This window comes from Pundamilia nyererei, unplaced genomic scaffold, assembly GCF_000239375.1.
Source record: "Pundamilia nyererei isolate P.nyererei 1_Seehausen unplaced genomic scaffold, PunNye1.0 scaffold00007, whole genome shotgun sequence".
Lineage (NCBI taxonomy): Eukaryota > Metazoa > Chordata > Actinopteri > Cichliformes > Cichlidae > Pundamilia > Pundamilia nyererei.
Genome location: NW_005187408.1, coordinates 6,921,412 through 6,940,919, shown reverse-complemented (window position 1 = coordinate 6,940,919; position 19,508 = coordinate 6,921,412). Strand labels below are relative to the sequence as shown.

The 19,508-nt window shown below is 41.5% G+C and overlaps 1 protein-coding gene across 12 annotated transcripts in view; it reads left to right on the top strand.

The window, feature by feature from the left end:
* The window catches only part of kiaa1217 (KIAA1217 ortholog), a 117,561-nt gene that overhangs the window by 25,563 nt on the left and 72,490 nt on the right, over positions 1-19,508 (top strand). For 6 of the 12 annotated variants that reach the window (XM_005722748.2, XM_005722752.2, XM_005722751.2 and 3 more), the window contains exon 1: positions 546-1,948. The exons of 1 other annotated variant lie outside the window; for it this stretch is intronic. In XM_005722748.2, coding sequence (XP_005722805.1) covers positions 1,606-1,948 — 343 coding nt within the window. In that variant the 5' untranslated portion in view covers positions 546-1,605. Of the gene's footprint in view, positions 1-544; positions 1,949-19,508 lie in introns of those variants that run through there. 5 more of the 12 variants (XM_005722762.2, XM_005722761.2, XM_013915358.1 and 2 more) reach the window with 2 other exon arrangements.

The window sequence follows — 19,508 nt, the reverse complement described above, 5'->3', positions numbered from 1 at the left end:
TATATATATATATATATGAGAGAGAGAGAGAGAGAAAGAGATGTATGTACATATCTAAATTTTTTACACCATATAAACAGATAAAAATAAATGACAAGTGTTTTGCTTTTAAGATTGAAAGCTGCTTCTTTATGCTCTTTCTCTGCTTGCCTTACCAACATGGATTCATACTTTTATGTGCTTGTCTGGCAGTGATCACTGTGTGCTGTAGAAGAAATTTCATGGGTCAGCTGATTGTTTCAAGCACATTGTCAGAAAAAAAGAAAAAGAAATGTGTTTGCTTTATGTGAGAAAAGAGAGTATTTTGGGGGATTCGGAGAGAGAGAAGAGCTTGATGTTCCTGTCTTTTTCTCTCCCAGCCAACTTCTTTTCTCTTTTTTTTCCCTTGTCACAGCCGATGTCGTCGGTGCCGCAGTTCAGAATAGCTTCTCTGTGTGTGTTTTGCACACACACACGCTGTAACATTCCACTTCTTAGGGCTCTGTAATTCTCTGTAAATTCCACCACTGAGTGTGTTGTGTTGTGTGTGCGTGTGTGTGCATTCCTGCCTCTGGAAGCCGAACATCTCATCACATTGGGAAGGCTACAGGCTGACTGGATGTTAATAACTAGAGACCATCAGAGCAAAAAGATGAACAAAGAGAGGGAAAAGGAAAAATAGGACGAGGTGAAGTGGTGATTCTACCAGAGCGTGGCTCTGAGCGGTTGGCTGATGACGTGAAGTGCTGCACACACATCTGGAACAGCTTGAGCAGCTGCACCTGAAGAGCAGGGCTCCTCCACAAAGCCTCTGCCGGCACTTTTTCTGTATCCCCGGTGCTCTTTTTCCTCCCCCGTTTTCTCTCGCAGTCTCTAAATCTTTTTCTCTCACTCTCTCTGTTTACCGCCTGCCGGAGCGCTGGGATGGTTACCCGCTGTGCATCAGCAAAGAAGAGCGAGTGAACCGAAGCAAAAGGGAAGAGGAGAGACGAGGCGCAAGAGGACAGTGACATGGGGGAGAAGTATTTACCATGAAGTAGAAGAGAAGAAGTTGACAACCATATTATGAGCGTAAGTGAAGAAGAGAGGGGGCACGAGAAAAAGAGAGAGGGCGATGGAGAACGAGAGAGTGTGACAGACGCGAAAAGAGAGGCAGAGAGGGGATTAAGAAGCCGGAATGCGCTGACACTGGAGACCTGACTTTCTGTTTGCATTTGGCACAGCACATCCTGTCACTCCACAGGTTTATCCACACACACACCCATTTACCAACACATATACACACACACACACATCTACCGTTTGCTTTGGATGATGATCTCAGGAGGCCACGCCAGGAGAAGGCAACACCTTCCAAGGAGCTATTAACCTCCAACCACACACCTCCCCACCCCCTCACCATCATTTTTGCCTCCCACCCAGCTTCCCAAAAGTGCCCTCCCTCCTGCCCTCCCTCCGTCTGGCCCTGTCAGCCTACCTGCACCACCACACAGCACGCTGGAGCTAAAGAGTAACAGAGTCACACTCACTGAGACCTAAAAAACTTCTGGATTGCTCATGGGACATAGCTGCAGTACCATCAGCTGAGAGGGATAGAGAAGCTTTACTGATCCACTAACCTGCAGGATGTCTAAAGCCTCCAGGCTTTCGCGGCCCCCTCCGGCAGGGGGTGGATCCAAGCTGCCCTCTCCAAGGAAGGAATACCCCAGTGCGCCCGCTTTTGCAGGTCGAACCCGGGTCCTGAGCGTGGGCGAGAAGCTGATGAGAGCAGGTAGTGATGCTATCCTGAGCAGACAAAAGTCTTTAACGGCAGCTGTGGCACGGGACAAAGCACAGAGTGAGACCCAGTCTGAGATTCAGGCCCCTAGCCAGAATCCAGGTGAGAAGAGCCAAAATATGGAGGGGGTCCCTGCCAAAAGCAGGATCAGCCCACCTAAAGTGTCAAGTCACCAGCAAGGCTCTAAACACAGTAAGTAATAAGCAAACACACACCGCAGTAATGTTTTACGTGTGAAAATATGATCTGTTCGCAGTAGAAACTAGAAATTACAAATTGATTTCAGCTTGCAAATAGTGCATTCATTGCTACTGTCATGGTCCAAGTTGTGTTGTCTGCATCCTTATAGACTGTTTAACACTTTAGGTTTATGACTTTTATCTGCTGTCTCTTCCCTGTCTCGTGACAACGGATGGGTACAAGCATGTGCACTTCGTAGGCCTTGAAATCAGACTGAAAAAAATGATATATTTTCACTGACGATACCATGTCCCCACAGCCAATAAGCAGATCAAACAGGAATCAGAGCATCCACTTTGACTCGTATGTCCATGAGTTTTAAGGATTTTTGAATGCCAGACTCCTCCCAATGAGAGCAGGATTAAAAAAAGAGTTTTTGCTGGACACCATGTTGCATTAGTGGTGTTCAGTGTTTCTTCTCTTGTGCCTTGTGTAGCCTTAACTCTCCTGTGCTGATGTATTGGTCTCACCGAAACAAATGGGAAAGGTTTGTCTTTGGACACTGAGTAATGATCTGTCTGAGCTGGGAGAAACAACTGTTTATGGGATCTTTTTTCACTATCACACTGTGTTCAACTCTGTTGGGTGCACATTTTTCTTTGAAAAAAATGAGGCAAGAAGGTTGAGCAAAGTATCGTTCCCTTTTGGCCTTCTCACTAGATTCACAGCTCTGCAGGGCAGCGGCTTTCATGTCTCATCAGGACACAGTCACCTCACACTCTCAAAGGCAACTTGACCAAGATTCCACGAGGGTGAAATTTGTGTCCTCTGTGCATACAAGCTGTTACTATCTTTTTTTTCTTATCTTTTAAAATGTGAACTGACAATCACTCTCGAATCACTCTCGACTGCTCAGCCTGTAGTCAGAGGCAGCAGTTGAGGAGTGTGAGGGGGTTTTAAGTGTGGGGGGGGGTGACGTCGATGTAGGCAACAGGGGTGAGTCAAGTAAAAGAGTGACAGAAGGAGGTCAGGAATGTAAGCAGGGCATGCTGGGAAATCAACAGGTCTGGAGCTGTTTCTGTGTGCGAATCCCTCCCTGCAGTAAAGACAGGTTATAAGGGGGGCAGTTTGTACTGGAAACCAGATGCTCTTTGTGGTGTTATAGAAATAAATGGCCTTTCTACACAGTGGATTCCTTTTTTAAGTGTTAAGGTCAGTTTCTACTCAGTTCATTTGCTTCCAATACAAGTAACTAAGCTACTTAAAAAAAAAAGAAGAGATAGGAGCAGGAAATTAGACCTAAAATCTAAACTGAACACAACATACACCTCCAGCTGAAGGACATAGAAAGCATTATTCTACTTTTTAAAGTAATTCTTCTTTTATCTTCTTGCGCAGTTCTGCTTTTTTCCCATCTCACTCATTATTTTTCTTTTGCTCACTGTCTTGTGTTTCTTTGTCTCAACAACACCCTCTTCACTTTTGTTTCTCCACGAGTTTTTCTCCTCTTCATTCCTTTTTCTCCTGTCTAGCTTTGACAGCATTTGAATCGGTTATTGAAAGATGCCACCATCACCACCCACCCACCCCCACACACACACGTATAAACTCACAAAAGACCATGAAAAAGAATAGATTAACTGTGTGTATTCTCTATATTTCACCCATGTCCCACTGTGCATTTCAAAAAGCTTTTTTTTTTTTGAAGGCTGAGAGAACTCTACATTTCTGGACAGTAACTTTGAAGTTCTACACTGAAAAGCCAGTGCATCAGCACTTCAGTCTCTCTAGAAACTGGCTATACAGTGGAGTGATTCCTCTACCCTTTGATACATCACGCTTTACTTTTACAGGACATGGAACTGCTGTTCACTACATAGAGTCGTGTGCTGCCCAAGAATCGATTTTAAGTAGGCCAGCACTATTAAATACCCTTTCATTGCAATCTAATGGGCAGCTCCTCGTGTTCCCTAGTCATTCATAGTCTCTATACAAGCCAGGCTGGTTAATGCAGGGGGTTCTGACAGCAGCAGGTCTCGATCTCCCAAGCTAATTGCAGTTATAGGGCATGACGGTAGCTAAAGCACAGACCCAGAGGGTCAAACAGAAGTGATGCACATAGTGCTAGCAAACAGTAAGTCCGTATGACAGGTGACATTTCCGCCGTGTGAAAGCTTCAGAGCTGACTGCTGCTCACCAAAGGGCCCAATTTCATCCTTAAAGTGGCAGCTTCCACCAAAAAGCAAAATCCGTTTGACATTTTCTGTCCAGGGAGGGTGTAATACAAGTGTCAGGCATACATTAAAGTCCAGCTTTCCCTTGATGGTGCAAAACACTGCAGCAAACCACTATCAAACATTTTGTCAAACGCTTTTTTTCTTTAGGTGTCGCTCATCTTATATGTGCATTTATAGATTGGATTTACTTCTTATCGAGTATGCCAAGTTCAGAAAAAAGGAAGCTGACACCCAGGCTTTAAACCTGAATGTGATTGTGAAACCTCCGTCTTTTGAGAAGGCTTTGAAAAAGATTTAGAACCCGGCTGTTAGGATTTGCAGCAACAAGAGCATTAGTGAGGTCTGGCTCTGATGTTGGATGATAAGGCTTAGCTCGCAAAAAATTCTTCTCAAGGATGTAGGGTGGGATGGAGGTCTGGGGTCTGTTTAGTTCAGTCGAGTCTTCTGCCATTCAAAACTAGAAAAGAATAATCAGACCAGGATTAATTAGACCAAGCTGTACTTTGGAGGTGATCTGCAGTTACAGTAAACAACGGTCACCGTGGTGAACAATCCATCCGTTTTCTTCCATCTGCTCATGATCACAGTGTGAGTTGGGTCCTATCCCAGATGTTGTAGGGTGAAAGGGGGGTGACACCCAGGGCAAGTCACCGGTCTATCTCAGGGCTGTAGACACAACCAACCATTCACGCTCACATTCACACCTACAACCAATTCTAAAACATGAAAAATAGCAAAAAAAAGTGAGAATTCAACAAGATAACTTCCGCTATAACATCAGTTACACACCAGTCGCTGTTATCAACCATTATTACTTACTGAGTGTACCAAACCAAGTAAGATTGTATTACCTTAACTGATGAAGGTGTATTTTTATATTCCAACTTTTCAAGGCACGATTACTGTTATTTATCCTCTAAAAGTGCAGTCCATTCATCTTCATGCTTTTATTTTCTTGAATTAAAGAGTTAACCATAAACATCAACCCGAACTATTGTGCAAAGCTAGCAGGGAAGTTGATAAAACTCCATGGAAAGGTTAAAGTCTGGAAAGACTTTGGCTGATAATGACTTAACCTTTCTCTAACTCACATCAGTCGTTGCTATCTTCAAACCTCGCAGACGCTTTTCTGTATTTCTTCTGAAACTTGAAAGTTTTGCTGCTTGTGAATAAGCATTTAAATCCTTTGATCCTTTGACCAGTCGGGCAAGGATTTGTTCTCAAGATGCATTTGAGATAAAAGTCACTGCTCAGATTCTGGATGACCTCACCTTCTGGTGATTGAGAAAGTGTGTCAATAAAAGGTTGTAAATTATGTCTGCATTTGCTTAGCTAGTCCAGACATGGGCTGCACTCGGGTTTTATTGAGTTTTTCTGCCTCGCGTGGTTTTGAAATGTGTTACCACATCAGTATGTGAAGAGTTGCTTCAGCTTGTTTTCAAGTGTCGGAGGTTATTAAGACTGCTTCCTGTTGACAACAGTGTTAGTAGCATATGGACATGATTCACTGGGTTACATGTTTCTGCATGTAATTCTGCTCACCCTTCAGTATATTTCACAGCTTTGCACAATCATTAATTGTTAATAATCTTGAGTAATAGGGACCGTTTGTATCTATGACTGGCTGTCTCACTTCCTTGTAGGAGAAACTGTTTTGTGTGATGGGAATGCGTTTCTGAATTGGGATGCGATCATCCATTTCTTTGAAACTGAACCCAAAAGTGGGGATTACAGTAATTGCAGTCTCTCGTGACTCTTAAAGCCACCAGTTGTCCCAGACTTTTTCTTCTTTGACAACCATCAGACACACAAGAGTTATTAAGAATACAAAATGCTCCCACCACCACAACAACTGGCCCAGTAAAACAGATATGTCATTTGAATTCAGGAATCAGTTTAAGTGACTTTTTATATAAAAGTTTTCATTCTTGAGGATCTGTGAGCTGCGTTTCATTCTGCCAAAAGAGGTTTGAGTTCCATTTACCTTTTTCACCATCCACATTTTTGTGATTTACTTGACAAATTGATGTCAGTAAGCAGGGGGTTGATTTTAAGCAACCCCACCTCCCACCCCCAGCACTCCCACCTTGAATCAAGCAATCACAATTTTTCATTGCTGGGATTTATATGATGAGTTGCTGTTCGCATTCATTTGCATACGACTGAGGAAAATATGTTTAATCTTTTACGCCGTATGAAAAAGAAATGCACCGCGCTATCTCAGTAGTATTCGAGAAAAGACCACACAGTGAGAGCAGTAGCAGCATACCAGCAGAAAATTAAAATACTGACCATAAATGTCAACATAATTTAAAGGAGGCAGCATGTTTTGCTAAGGTTGGAGCTTTTGTGCCTCTATTGACTGAAGTCAATTAGCAGAGACTAAAGTTTTGAAAGAACTTTTCCTCCAAATGCCGCAAGGGAGGAAGCGACAAAGCCTTGGTGTTTTCTCAGCTGTGGGAGACGGCTTAGCTTTGTCATTGGCTTGTCAATAAGTACCTAGTGACTGAAGAGGAGTCCAGTGAGTCAGTCTGGGAGTAGGTGAGTTAATGGTGTGTGTGGACCCGGGGTCTGTGTTCAGAAAAAGAAATGTGACTCATCCGTCAAGAAAAAAATGCAGACAATAATTGGGCCACTGAGCAAGAACAAATAACTTTGGTTATGTGTTAACTCATGAGTGTGTACTGTTGAGTCTGGTGTGTGTTTTTCTTTTGGGGGTTTAGCTCGGGGCAGCGATGCTTCTTCCTGATTCCGGAGGCTGTGTGGTGTGGTTCTCACAGAGAGACAGCAGAGGGGATTGGGTTTTACTGCATGTCAGATTAAGGATAAAACAAAAGCCTTAATCTCTTTCGTGCCGGCCCTGACTTCAAGTTCCAGCATTTTCACTTGTTGATGTCAAACTGGTTATCAGCCCTACATGTCTTTTGCATATTTACTTTCCTCTGTGGCCTGTCATTTGGCTTGATTACACAGACAGTTTCTTCAAAGCTAATACTGGAAATGGGGCATAAAATTCCTTCAGAGTAGACATCTCACTATTAGATTTTTTTCAGTTTAATGCAATGCTTGTGTGTTCTTGCCCTAAGCGTAAATGTGGTTAATTCACTCAGCTAAAGGGATGTAAGCGGATGCAAGGGCTCCCTCAGGGTTTTCTATCAAAGAGTTGACAGAGAAATCAATATGTCTCCACCTCCCCCTCTTACAGCTTTTTGCCCCTCAGGCAAATGTGTACGTGCGCATAAGTGTGTCTGTGTGGTTTTCAGCATGTCTGGGTGAGCATGAGTGTGTGTGCACAAAAATCGCTGTATGCCAAAACTGCAAAATGTTCTCATACTTTCGTCTCTGTAGCTCCTGCTGTGTTTATTTCCTTGATGGTTGAGGGGAACTGGATTTTCATGAATATGTTTCATTAATCGTTCGAGTTATTTAAATAAATGTTATGTCCATGTGCTGTACAGATAAGAAGCAAAGCTGTTTTTGATTTGTGTTGAAGGTATGTTTGAAAGAAACTGTTCAATACTTTTTGGAAATATCTTTATTACCTTTCTTACTGGGACTGTTGTTGTGTCCATTCTCATGTCCATGTGGTGTTGAAGAACAGTGAGAATAATGGTCGTAAGTACAGACAGCTTTTCAGATTATCGTCTACATGCTGTAGGTATGTTCTGCCAACAGGGGGCAGGTTCATAAACAACCAGTCTGTGGGCTACTTTTGCTTTATCTGCTGTTAGTGTTTCATCCAGCTGCAGAGAAGAGCAAACTTGTACTGAAGGAGCTGAAACAAGTGTTAAAACAGTGAAAACTGTCTCCTGGAGCCACGACTGGCTTCAGCAGATGCCTGACCTTCACTGAGCCTGGTTTTGCTGGAGATTTCTTCCTGTTAAAAGTTTTTCCTTCCCGCTGTCGCCAAATGCTTGCATGTAGGGGGTCGTCTGATTGTTGTTTTTCTTTGTATTATTGTACGGTCACGCGTTTCTCTTTGTGGCCACATCCGCTATCACTCCTTTCCCTGTTCCGGCTCACTTTTAAACCAGTAATCGCTCGACTAATGCACAGCATCATCTACGCTGAGCTACATGCTGTTGATCTTTTGAAGGACTGCGCACAAGTATGTTTGCAAATAGATTGTATAAGGCTCTTTGTAAGTGCTTCATAGGCAAATGCATACACAAACAGACACAACCATTGCACCATAAATCTGCCATGAGCACTAATCTTGTGGACTGAAAAATTACTCAACATGCAAGTGCTGGAAACTGCAGTGTCCCAAACAGCCACTTCAGCCCTATAAATATGTCTCCAGAGATTCCAAAATGACAAAACCTACAGCAGGAATAAATATGCAACATCTGACACACACAAAAAAAACCCTCACTGTACACTAGCTGATTTTTGTTCCTTTTGTTCCTCCTTAGTTATGCATGATTAAAAGAATGGCCTCTTTGAGAAGAGTGCTTGCATAGTAACTTCACCCCTTAGCTGTCTGCTACACTTAACGGATGCTATTGTTAGCTGATTATGTAATACTTAACCCTGTCATTGAAATATCGTCACTTCTAGCCAGAGAAAGATGCAAGTGGCCACATTGCTAATGTCAAATGCCATCTTTTATATACAGTCCAATGTGGAGACCATCGGAAAATAAGTCTACTAACATGTCACATAGTAAGCTCACATACAACTTAATTTGGCCAATGGATATGCTACACAGTCAATAAAAAAACAAACAAACAAACCAGTAAGGAAATATATAAACAAGCTTTTGCTGTGAAAACTCAAAAATGAGTTTTGTGCTGTAACCATTTACTGTGACCTTATAGTGATGACAAGACCGTGGAGGTCAAGTCAAGACACATTTGGAGTGAAGTGGAATGAACACTTGATTCAGGAGGAAACCCCCCTCCCCCAAAAAGCTCTCTTCAGCATTGAGAAATATCACCAATCTACAAATCACCAAAACCCTTTAAAACTCAGCAATGAACCTGGTGGTTTTTTGTTTTTTTTACAAAAACTAAAATATAAAACATATAAAGCAATGTTTTATTTGCGAATAGATTAAACAAGACAAATTTATTGTCCACCAGTCTTTATGCCTATGTATCACTTTCATGTTGATTTAATAATAATAATGGATTGGATTTATATAGCGCTTTTCAAGGCACCCAAAGCGCTTTATAATGCCACTATTCATTCACGCTCACATTCACACACTGGTGGAGGCAAGCTACAGTTGTAGCCACAGCTGCCCTGGGGCAGACTGACAGAAGCGAGGCTGCCATATCGCGCCATCGGCCCCTCTGGCCAACACCAGTAGGCAAGTAGGGTAAAGTGTCTTGCCCAAGGACACAACAACCAGGACAGAGAGCCCAGGGATTGAACCGGCGACCTTCCGGTTACAGATGCGATTCCCAGCCCCCTGAGCCACGGTCGCCCCAAAGATTTGGCATCATTTCCTCATTTATTCTGGGCAAAAAAAAGTGCACACTCATCCATTTTCCTAACTGCTTGTCCAGTTCATGGTAGTCGGGGTGGGAGCTGAAGCCTGTCCCAGTGTGTGTTGTACCCTGCAGCAAAAGGCAAGGTGTATCAGGAAGGAGTTGGACCCAAAATGCAAACCTCAGGAAATGAGAAATAAACTCAAAAGCAACATTAATGCAGAGCTCTCATTTAACACAAAATAAAGCAGGTCAGGATGAAGTAGTTAATCATTAAGACTCTTTCAAGAAAACTCACACTTCGAGGAAGGACACAAGACATGAGAGAGAACACAACAAAGGACAAAGAAAGACTGAGACAATATATACACAGGATAATGATTGAATGGAAAACAGGTGGGAACACAGCTCGGGGATAAATCACGTAATGACTCTGGAGGAAGTTAACCAAGACACGCGATACAGAGAAGAACAGGCAACGAAATAAAACAGGACGAGAGCCACAACTGGAACAAAAAAGACCAATCCAGACAGAAAACCATAAAGGAGGCAGGAATAAACAGGGATACAAGGAATAAAGTAGAAACCAAACTAACACCAAGAACAAGTATACATCTACCACCAGTTACCAGATTGTGTGTACCATAGGATCGAATGTGGCTGCTGGATTAGAACATGATGTTGCTTATAAGTTTCAGTGTTTCGTTTGTGCTTCTTCTGCCTTAAACAATGTAGAAATTTGTCGTTCTATCGGGGAATCAATTTTCCTTCCCTGAAATGTCGCTCTTGTAGACACTGTGCTGTCATTATGTTACACTGAGGCAGACATGAAAATGAAACTGAAACTGAATTTCTGGGTTAAGCCCTGCTGACCTTTAGCTGACACTACTCTGGTTAAATACTCCTCATGCAAATCATTTATCAGAAACATAAAAAAAAACAATCAGTCACTGTTCTGAAAGTGTGTCCAGACATTTGAGTGAAACCCCAAAGTTTCTCTATCTGCCAAGTTTGTTTCATTTGGCCTCTTTGTGCACTCTGTGTGGTGTGCGTTTGATAAAGCAGGATGTCTAAGCCCACTTACCAAATCAGAAACTTCCAAGATGCTCAGTAGACAGACGGCCCTGTGAGATCCTCCATCAGGTCATACATTGAAGGTCTTTTCTTGAAAGTACATTTTTTGGTTGGTTGTCAGTTAGGGCTCTATTTATTCTTGAGTTCAGAGAGCGCATTTGATTTTTTTAGTTGACCCTTGATCTTTGTGAAGGGAAATGGATACTTCGTGTTAACAGAATTCCATTTCCCCACTGGAATAAAAGCCTCCTTTTGCTCAGTAAATGGCAGTTACAAAATCAAAATCTGAAGCATCATCCATGTCTGAAGCACCACAGTCATTTCGGATTTTCCCTTTTGACTTTACCCTGTCGTCTGTGCCCCTTTACTGCAACAGCAGCTTTTAGTGCCTCAGAAGTGCACTCTTCTGTTCCAGTTTCCTGCACTAAAAGTGACAGAAGACTGTGAAGATATCATATTTGGTGCGACAGTCACAGAGCTCAGCAAATAAACAAGATAAAAGGAAACCTTGATTTCTTAAAGAACTGTTCAACTTTGTTCATTTGTGATCCAGATAGTTATCCATGTAAGATAATTTATAAATTATCAGATGTAGATAATTCATACATTTCTTCACTTTTCGTTTATTTATGTCAAAGAAGTCGAGCACACAGCCAGCATCCTGTCTTTTAATATCACCATTCAGCCAGCTAGTGGTATTATATCCTGGCTGGCTGGCTCTTTTTTAAATGTCTTTATGTAATTACATGCAGAAAATAAAGATGGAAAATGAGTTCCAAGATGCCTGATTGGGAGCGTGTGGTTCCAACAGGAAGGCGCTGGCTCGTAAAAATTATTGATGCTGTACACCATGTGATACGAGGGCTGAGCAAGATGAGGCAGCATTAAATCCCACTGATGTATAGGCCTCGTCTTCTCTCTTTATCACTCCCTTTCTCTCTCTCTCTTGTTCCTGTGAGAGCGGAAGACAGATGAAGAGGAGAAATTAAAAAAGTTGGAGGCGGGGGGAAAATAGGCGGATATAGCTGGTTCGAACTTTGCTTTTGTATTTTGCAGGTTTTCTCTATATTTTCTTGGCAGCACACATGACGTTTCTTAGTCACAGCACAGCTGTAGCCCTGAGACAGTTCATACGGGTACATGTAACAACGTGTATTTAATAAAGCTCGCTGTGAGGTGCGATATGAAAACGTCTGTTTACGCAGAGTTGTAGTTACCTGCGTGGTTGATATGGCGGTTTCCCCTTTTGGCGGGGGACATTATGGGTACTCTACCGGATTCATTGCATGGATGATAAATAATGGTTAGAGTAGCGAATGAGTAAACAGCTCTTTCAGCAATAGCTTGCTTTGGGTTTGCAAGTTGAGACACATGAAGTGTTTTCTGTGAAGCCAACTGTTGCTCAGAGTGAAAAAATCCCCCTTTTTCAGAGTCTCTCTGTGAATGTGAAACTGATAAGTCAGGCAATCCCCACAGCTTGAGATTTATTTCAACCCCCATCAGTGTTTTCTCGCTACTAAAATCCCACCTCAGTTTATTTGCAAAAGCCAACTGTTTCAGTTTCTCCGTAAACCCCCCCCCAGTCGTTGAATGTTTATGAGTTGTGCTGCTTCAGGCTTTTGATAATCAAATAGTTAATCAAAAACTTGGAGTATAGAGTTGACCTTGGCTCATCACAGCACCACTGAGGGTTTAAAGCCAGAGTAATCATGCATTATAAATGAGGTGAAACAATAGAGAATTATGTTTGTTTCTCACACTGTTCCCATTCACCAAAGCACTAAAGTACAGTGGCTGCTTATAGTTAGAGTTAGTTTTTGTTTGCATAATTTAATAATTTGACATTTCTACCTAAAGTTTGAACCACCAAGGGGCAGTGTTTTACCAGAAAGTTTTGATGTAGCTGTCCAGTAAACAAGAAGTACATCCAATGTTTGATTCGAGATTGTGGTGGTACATTAGCAGTGAGTGGTTTTCTGCTTCTTTGTGTCAGCCATGTTCACGGGGCGCTTTATGAATGCTTGGATTGGCTCCAGTCATGTGACCCTAAATTGGATGAATGGTTAAGTAAAAACTGAAAAGATGGATGGATAGATGGTCCGGTACACCCTGGTTAACCGTTTTGTAGATGGTTTTGAAATCCTCATTGTGTTGTTGCTGCAAGCTGAACGCTGAGCGTATAAGCATGAGGGATTTTTAACAAAATAACGCTACTGTTAAGCTAACATATTGCCTGCAAGTAAAATTATTAAACATTCAAAAAAGCACCAAAAAGTAATAAAGAAGCTAAAAATAACTTAATCAAATATAAAGGAAACTACAGTTACTTAAAGGCATTTTCACCATTGAACTAATATTTGTTTAATTATTTACAGAGAGCTAAAGCCTGGATTAAACTCTGTTATGGACACGGACAGGGAGAGTAATCATTCCTGTTATACTTCTTTGAAGTCCACTTGCATGTGCCGCCTGGGCACAGGCGTAGTTGGTGCATAGTAATGAAAATTAAATGTAAATTAGTCAACATGCAGGCAGACACGTACCCTCACATTTACTGTCTGATGACGAATTTGACATCCGTGGGACCCTAGTGGACTTGTAATCCCTGCTTTATTCATCCATTGTTGTTATTGAATGCAGTTAAGTGGGAATCAGACCTCTCTCGTCTTCCTCTTCATGCTGGAAATGGGACAACCCACTGTCTCTCTCACCCACTGTGTTTGCACAAGAGGTGGCAAGAGTAGCTTTCTGTTGAGGTTTTCCAGTCATGCTAACCACACGCTAACTTCTCCACCATTGTGGACTTGTGACAGTCATGATGACAGTTTGTGTGAGTGTAGCCTTATTCCATATTCCATATACTGGAAACAGAGACTGTTAAATCTTTTGAAAAGTGTTGGCATAACTTTTACTTTGGAGGCAAAAGTGCTTGGTGTCACACATTTTCAGGTTTTCACTATCGTTTGGTTAGCGGTTGGTGAGCATTTGCAGACAAGTTAGCCTTTCCCATGAAAACAACAGTTGATCACGACAACCTATTAGCAACCAAAGCAATCCTTTTTTATTTTTATTTTTTATAGCTTTTTATTTATCATTTTACAGTATGGGAATACAAAACTTAAGGTCAGCATGGGAGACATTCACAGTTCCAGTAATAGCAATCTACTTACATCATGGTAATATTCATTTATTCAGTGCTAAGGGGAGTACACAACCCATTTTTCCCAGAGCTTCTTAAATTTCTCGAGCTCGAGTCTAAGGACAAAGGTAAGCCTTTCCATTCCAAAAATTTCTTCCACTATCCCACGCCATTGGGCCTGAGTTGGAGGGTCTGCCTTTAGCCATCTTCGGGTTATGGCCTTTCTGTAGCCAGCCAAAAGTATTTTCAATAAATAAATATCTTTATGTGGGAGTGCCGTAGGCAGTTTGCCAAGATACAACGTATCAGATGAATAGTCTATTTTAATCCCAATTATTTTGTTTATCTCAAGGGCCACCTCCCCCCAATATGGCTGAATCCTTGGGCAGGCCCAGAAGACATGAAAATGGTTTGCCATAGGGGTTCCACAACCTCTCCAACATAGGCCCTGGCTCTGAGAGCCTGTTTGCCGAGCTGTGAGTTTAGGAGTGTTAAAGAATCTCACTACATTCTTCCAACCAAACTCTCTTAAGGACCTTGAATTTGCAGTGGTAGCCTGAGACTCACATATTCCCCACCAGCTGTCCTCCGAAATTCGTGAGCCTGATTCCCTCTCCCATTTATGCTTAATGTACAGCGTAGAGTGATTTTTAGAGGCTTGTATACTACCGTATATTTTCGAGACCATCTTTTTAGAGTCATTTCTCTTGTATGACTCTTGAAAGATATGAATTAGGTTGTATTCGTTTTCATCTCTGATTAGCAACGTCTTGTTGTAATAGTCTCTAACCTGCAAGTATCTAAAAAAGTCGTGCTTTGCCAATCCGTATGTATCTGAGATGGTTTTATAGCTTTGGAATCCCCCATTTGTTGCTAGTGAACAAAAAGAAGTAATTCCTCTCAGAGTCCACTGTTTAAAGGTCCCATCCAGCCTGGCAGGTACAAACTCTGGGTCATAAGCTATCCAATTCAAGGTCTTAGCCTGCTTTTCTATTTGTAGTTTCCCCACAACCCTGAACCATAGTTTCAGGGTGAACCGGGTCAAATGGTTCAAATCTTTGTAAAAATTTTCAGCTTGGTTCTTATTTCCTAAAAGAGACTGTAATGGGAAGTCTAATTGTGTAATTTCCATATTTTTCGGCCAAAGCAATCCTAAAGAGGGTTTTAGTGCGACACCCTCATTGTCATCTAGCAACCGCTTTGAGTTATTTGCCAGCCAGTTGAGAAGCGATCAATATTCTTTCACAACCAACAAGCAGACAACTCTTGAGCAATTTGTGCATAACGTTGTGTCAGAAACCTCTGCCTATTAATTTATACTACAAAATTAACTTCATATTGAGGGTATAGAGCTACATTAATCATTTTCTCCGTTTTTAAGCTATTATTACAAGACAGACATTAGTTAAAATAGTTTTTATTGAAGTCAAGAAGATAAGAGAAGCATCCTTCAACAATGTAATGAACCATGGCAGTGACTACCATACCATCTATTACACAAAGCTTCAGTAAGAACCCATTTTAACTGCAGTTGGCATCTCTTCGACACAATACATAGATGTGTGAGACATACTTGTGGATTGCTTTTAGCTATTATTTTAAACATATTCCTGACCTATCCAGTAGCTTTAAAGGCAACAGCACTGATGAGAGAATACTGTCTAAAACGAACACTGGACTCAGACAGGCACTAGCTCTGTATGTGCAGCCTAACTGTGTTAACCAAAAATAATTGAGCCAATTTTCAAATGTACCACTTTTCCTGCAAAACAGATGTGATCTAACTGCCATCTCCTCAGCAGGGTCTCAATCAACCACATTTAACACAGTGGCTGTACATGTTCTTTCTGCTCTGAAGCCATTAAGATGGCGCTAACCCGTGAACCCTGAATTATAAACTGGTTTTCGGTTAATATAAGAAAATGAAAAGAATAGATTCATAACACAGACTACTGCTTCTATCATTTTGTCCTGAATTATGTGTCTGACATGTCATTTTACTTGACTTTTGTTTCCTCTAACACAGCAGCTAAGTGTATTTTTACATCCAGCTTTATTGGTCTTTTGATATTAATATTAAATGTAGAAGTAGCATGTCTGTTCTTCACACGACACGAGGAATATGTAGAAAATGATCATATTATATTTGTTTCTGCTAAAAGAGAAGAGATTTATGCCTCATGCATTGAATTTTAAATTGAACTTTTTTTTGGCTAGAAATAAAACAGACTTCCTGGTCAAAAATGGCACACGCCATCTTTTCCTTTTGATTCAGGTTTCCTATCACGTCACATAATTACATCTTACAGCACTTGAATCTTTGACTTAGGTGAAAGTGTCTTCGGCTTCACATACTCCTGCTGCTCAGTAGCTCCTGGTATGTACAGTAGTGCCCTCAGCTGTACAGCTAATAGGATTTCAAGTTGAACTTGATTTATTTTTCCCCACACTAGAGTTTCACTTCTCCCATGCTGTTTTGTCAAAGTGCATGATGTGACATTTATTCATTTTATCCCTGCTAGCACAGCTTGTTCAATTACAGTGTGACTAAAAACTTCACTTCTCGCCAAGTTTCTTTCCCCCTAAATATGAAACGCTGAGATGGGTTTGACAGCAGCCCTGTGCCTCTGAGCATCTTTGGTACATTCTTACAGTATTAAACACTAGAATCATTGAATAAGGGATCAAGTGCGCTCCTCCCCCACCCACATTTAAATCTGGGGATTTTTACAAAAAGGGAATAATACAGTGTGGCTGTGCGATGAAGCCATTGGTGAGGCAAGCATGGTTTTCAGCTAGGCAGCTAAAGCTATCATGAGACTGACGCAGCATTTCAGCCTGAGCTTGCAGGCAGAGAATGAGGGGATTTCTGCTGAACGGGTGCAAACAGCTGGAGGTTTAATATTTCACAGAAAACTGGGAAGAATTCTGAGACAGTCGATTTCTCCACATTATTTCACATTTTATTTTTATCTAAACTCCGAACTAAGACATTCCAGTTCAGGAATCTAATCAAAAAAAGGTTAATGTGTTGTCAGGGGTTTAAGAAGTGGAAACAAATTAAACATTCAGTGATTCAGTGCAAACTTTAAATCTGATTATTTTTCATTCTGCACAAGTCACTTGTTCATAGCCATTATTTGTTGAAGCTGCTTCCTGACAACGATTGTCTCCTAGAATTACGCCTAGCCGAGTGGCCATTTGTCTTGATCCGTCCTGACCAACAGCTTTGCAAGCCGCCCAGCAGAAAAATGTAGATGGCTTTGATAGGCATCAGAAACCCTTATCTCACATCCCCTGTTATATAAGATTTGATTTCTTATGACCAGAGAGACTGGACGAAAAAGACAATGTAAGGCAGGACAAACAGGAGCCATCGTGCGGTTATACAACTGGCAGTGAAACAAGGACAGGATTCAGATGTGACTGTTTTGGAAATGCAGTAGAGTGTGTTTTTGCATGCAAAGAAAGTTTTGGAGTACTCTGGTGTGAAGTCGTCTCTTTTTACCCGCCTTTGAACAACAACAGTTTCAAGACAAACAAATCCACAGGTGTATAGTGTCAGGAAAGATGGTTTGTGTCATTTTCCTGGATGGTGATGTACACACAGTGTGTGTGTGTGTGTGTGTGCGTTTAGCCCTGTTGCATTAAACCATCCTCTTCTGTGTTTGACTGCTCCCAGTTGTTCATCACAAGCAAGTGGTGGTAAAGTTAGAGTAAAAGTGAAGTCAGCATACCAAAAGCGGTTTGGTTTCCACTTTGTGCGTTTGCACGTGGACAGATTTATCATGTATCTTCACACTGTGACCATACGGAGCTGCAGAACTGCCACAGTTGAGATGAGAAAGCAATAATTCTTTTGTTTTCTCTGCGTTGTCGTTTTATCTTCTCGGAGGCAGAATATTAATTCTTAGTGCTGCATCATAACACGTTTGTTTGCTGTTTTGTGATCCCATAAAATCCTTTGACAGGCAGACGGGGAGCGTTCTCATAAATGGGAAGTCAACAAGGGTATGCAAAGTTGCTGATTGAGGCCCACAGTTCACAGTGAGACAGCCAGCAGTTAATGTGATGCGTAACCAGCAATCATCAATTATTCATCGTTGAAACATTTTCCAGAGTACCAGGAAAGAGTGCTTTTATGGATAGGCAAATTACTTATATCTTTAGGGCTGCTTTATCTCTAAATTCCTTGCAGACATGCTTTGCATGTTAAATATTTTGCTGCAACGATGCAGCTAGCTTTAAAGCCCTTGCTTATAGGGAATACTTATTTGTTCATTTTTATTGTGACATTACATAAAACATCTGATAAATATTTTAGTCTCATTATTCTTGGACATTATAAATGCATTTTATGAAGTCGGTAATTCGTGTCTCGCACCAGAAGGCACAAAAGTGCACTTATGGGGCAAACTCAATTAAGCTAAATGCTTTTTATTACTCAATAAACCTGATTAGGAATCACATTTCTGTGACAACAAAAAACATGCATTTACTGTTATTGTTTCCTGGGCTGCACTTGCTGTGATTTGAAAGAGTTACATAACAGAAAGAATGTATGAGAGGCAGGGATGGAGGGATGGCCAGATGTAGACTCGGGTGGGAAAGGAAGAGAGCCTGACCTGACTGACTAACCCTGCTGGTGGCCCAGCATTTCCATCAGTCATCGCCTTTTGTCTGTCTCTCACCTCTTTGTTCACAGGTTAGTCTCAGATTTCTTTCGCTTTGTAAACCTGCATGCCTCGGGTTAATAAGCTGATTGATGTCAAGTGAACTCACCTGTTAACTGGGACATTTTTGTTGTGTCTTTGCAAAGTTCAGACCCAAACCTTACCAGAGTTTTGGTGTTAGATACCAGTTTTTAGGGAGTTTAAATTCTGACATATTTCCCATGATGGAATTTCGGTTCAGAGCTTTTAGGAAGTGTTTATGTAAAGATTTGTTTCCCATAACTTGGCAGTGTGTTGTGTTAATATACTATATAAGGTTGTCAAAATACGAGAATCAGGAAAACACTTGATACCATTCTGACAATAGCTTGGAGTCACCAAATGAATTTTTTGGTCTCTTTGGTCTTTGCACCTTGCTGCAGATTGCTTCCTTTGCTAACACGGATTTGCACAGATGTGGAGATATGAAAGCTACGGAGCCCCTCTGATGACATGGTCCAAAAAATAAATAAATTGTGGCCACAAAACACTACTTCGTGGGCACGAAATGGGTATAACGTGCCCACGAAATGCTAATTTGGGGGCACGAAACACTTGACCGATAACCGTGATCCTTCCCAGGCCCTTGCAGTTGGTTGACAATAAAATCTATCCTACTTGCGTCTATAAAGCAACTGGGCTCTCAATATTTTGTTTAAATGTCTCTCTGTAATAATGGTTCCTTGCATTGCCAGGCTTTTCTAAATGCATTTGTATCTCATTCCCAACCGTAAAATAAAACTCAATCATACTGTCTCTGTCCATGGTTTAGCCTACTCTTATGCTAGTGGGAAATCTTCTTTTCCCACTAAAATCAGTGACTAATCTGAGATCTGATATGGTTATCGAGATGATCATTTTGGCCATAATCGTGTAGCCCTAATCTCCAGCAATGTAATTTCTGCAAACTAGCAAGGACTGTACCACAGACGCCACTATTTACTCAGCTGTGCTGCGTACACTGCTACATGTGCT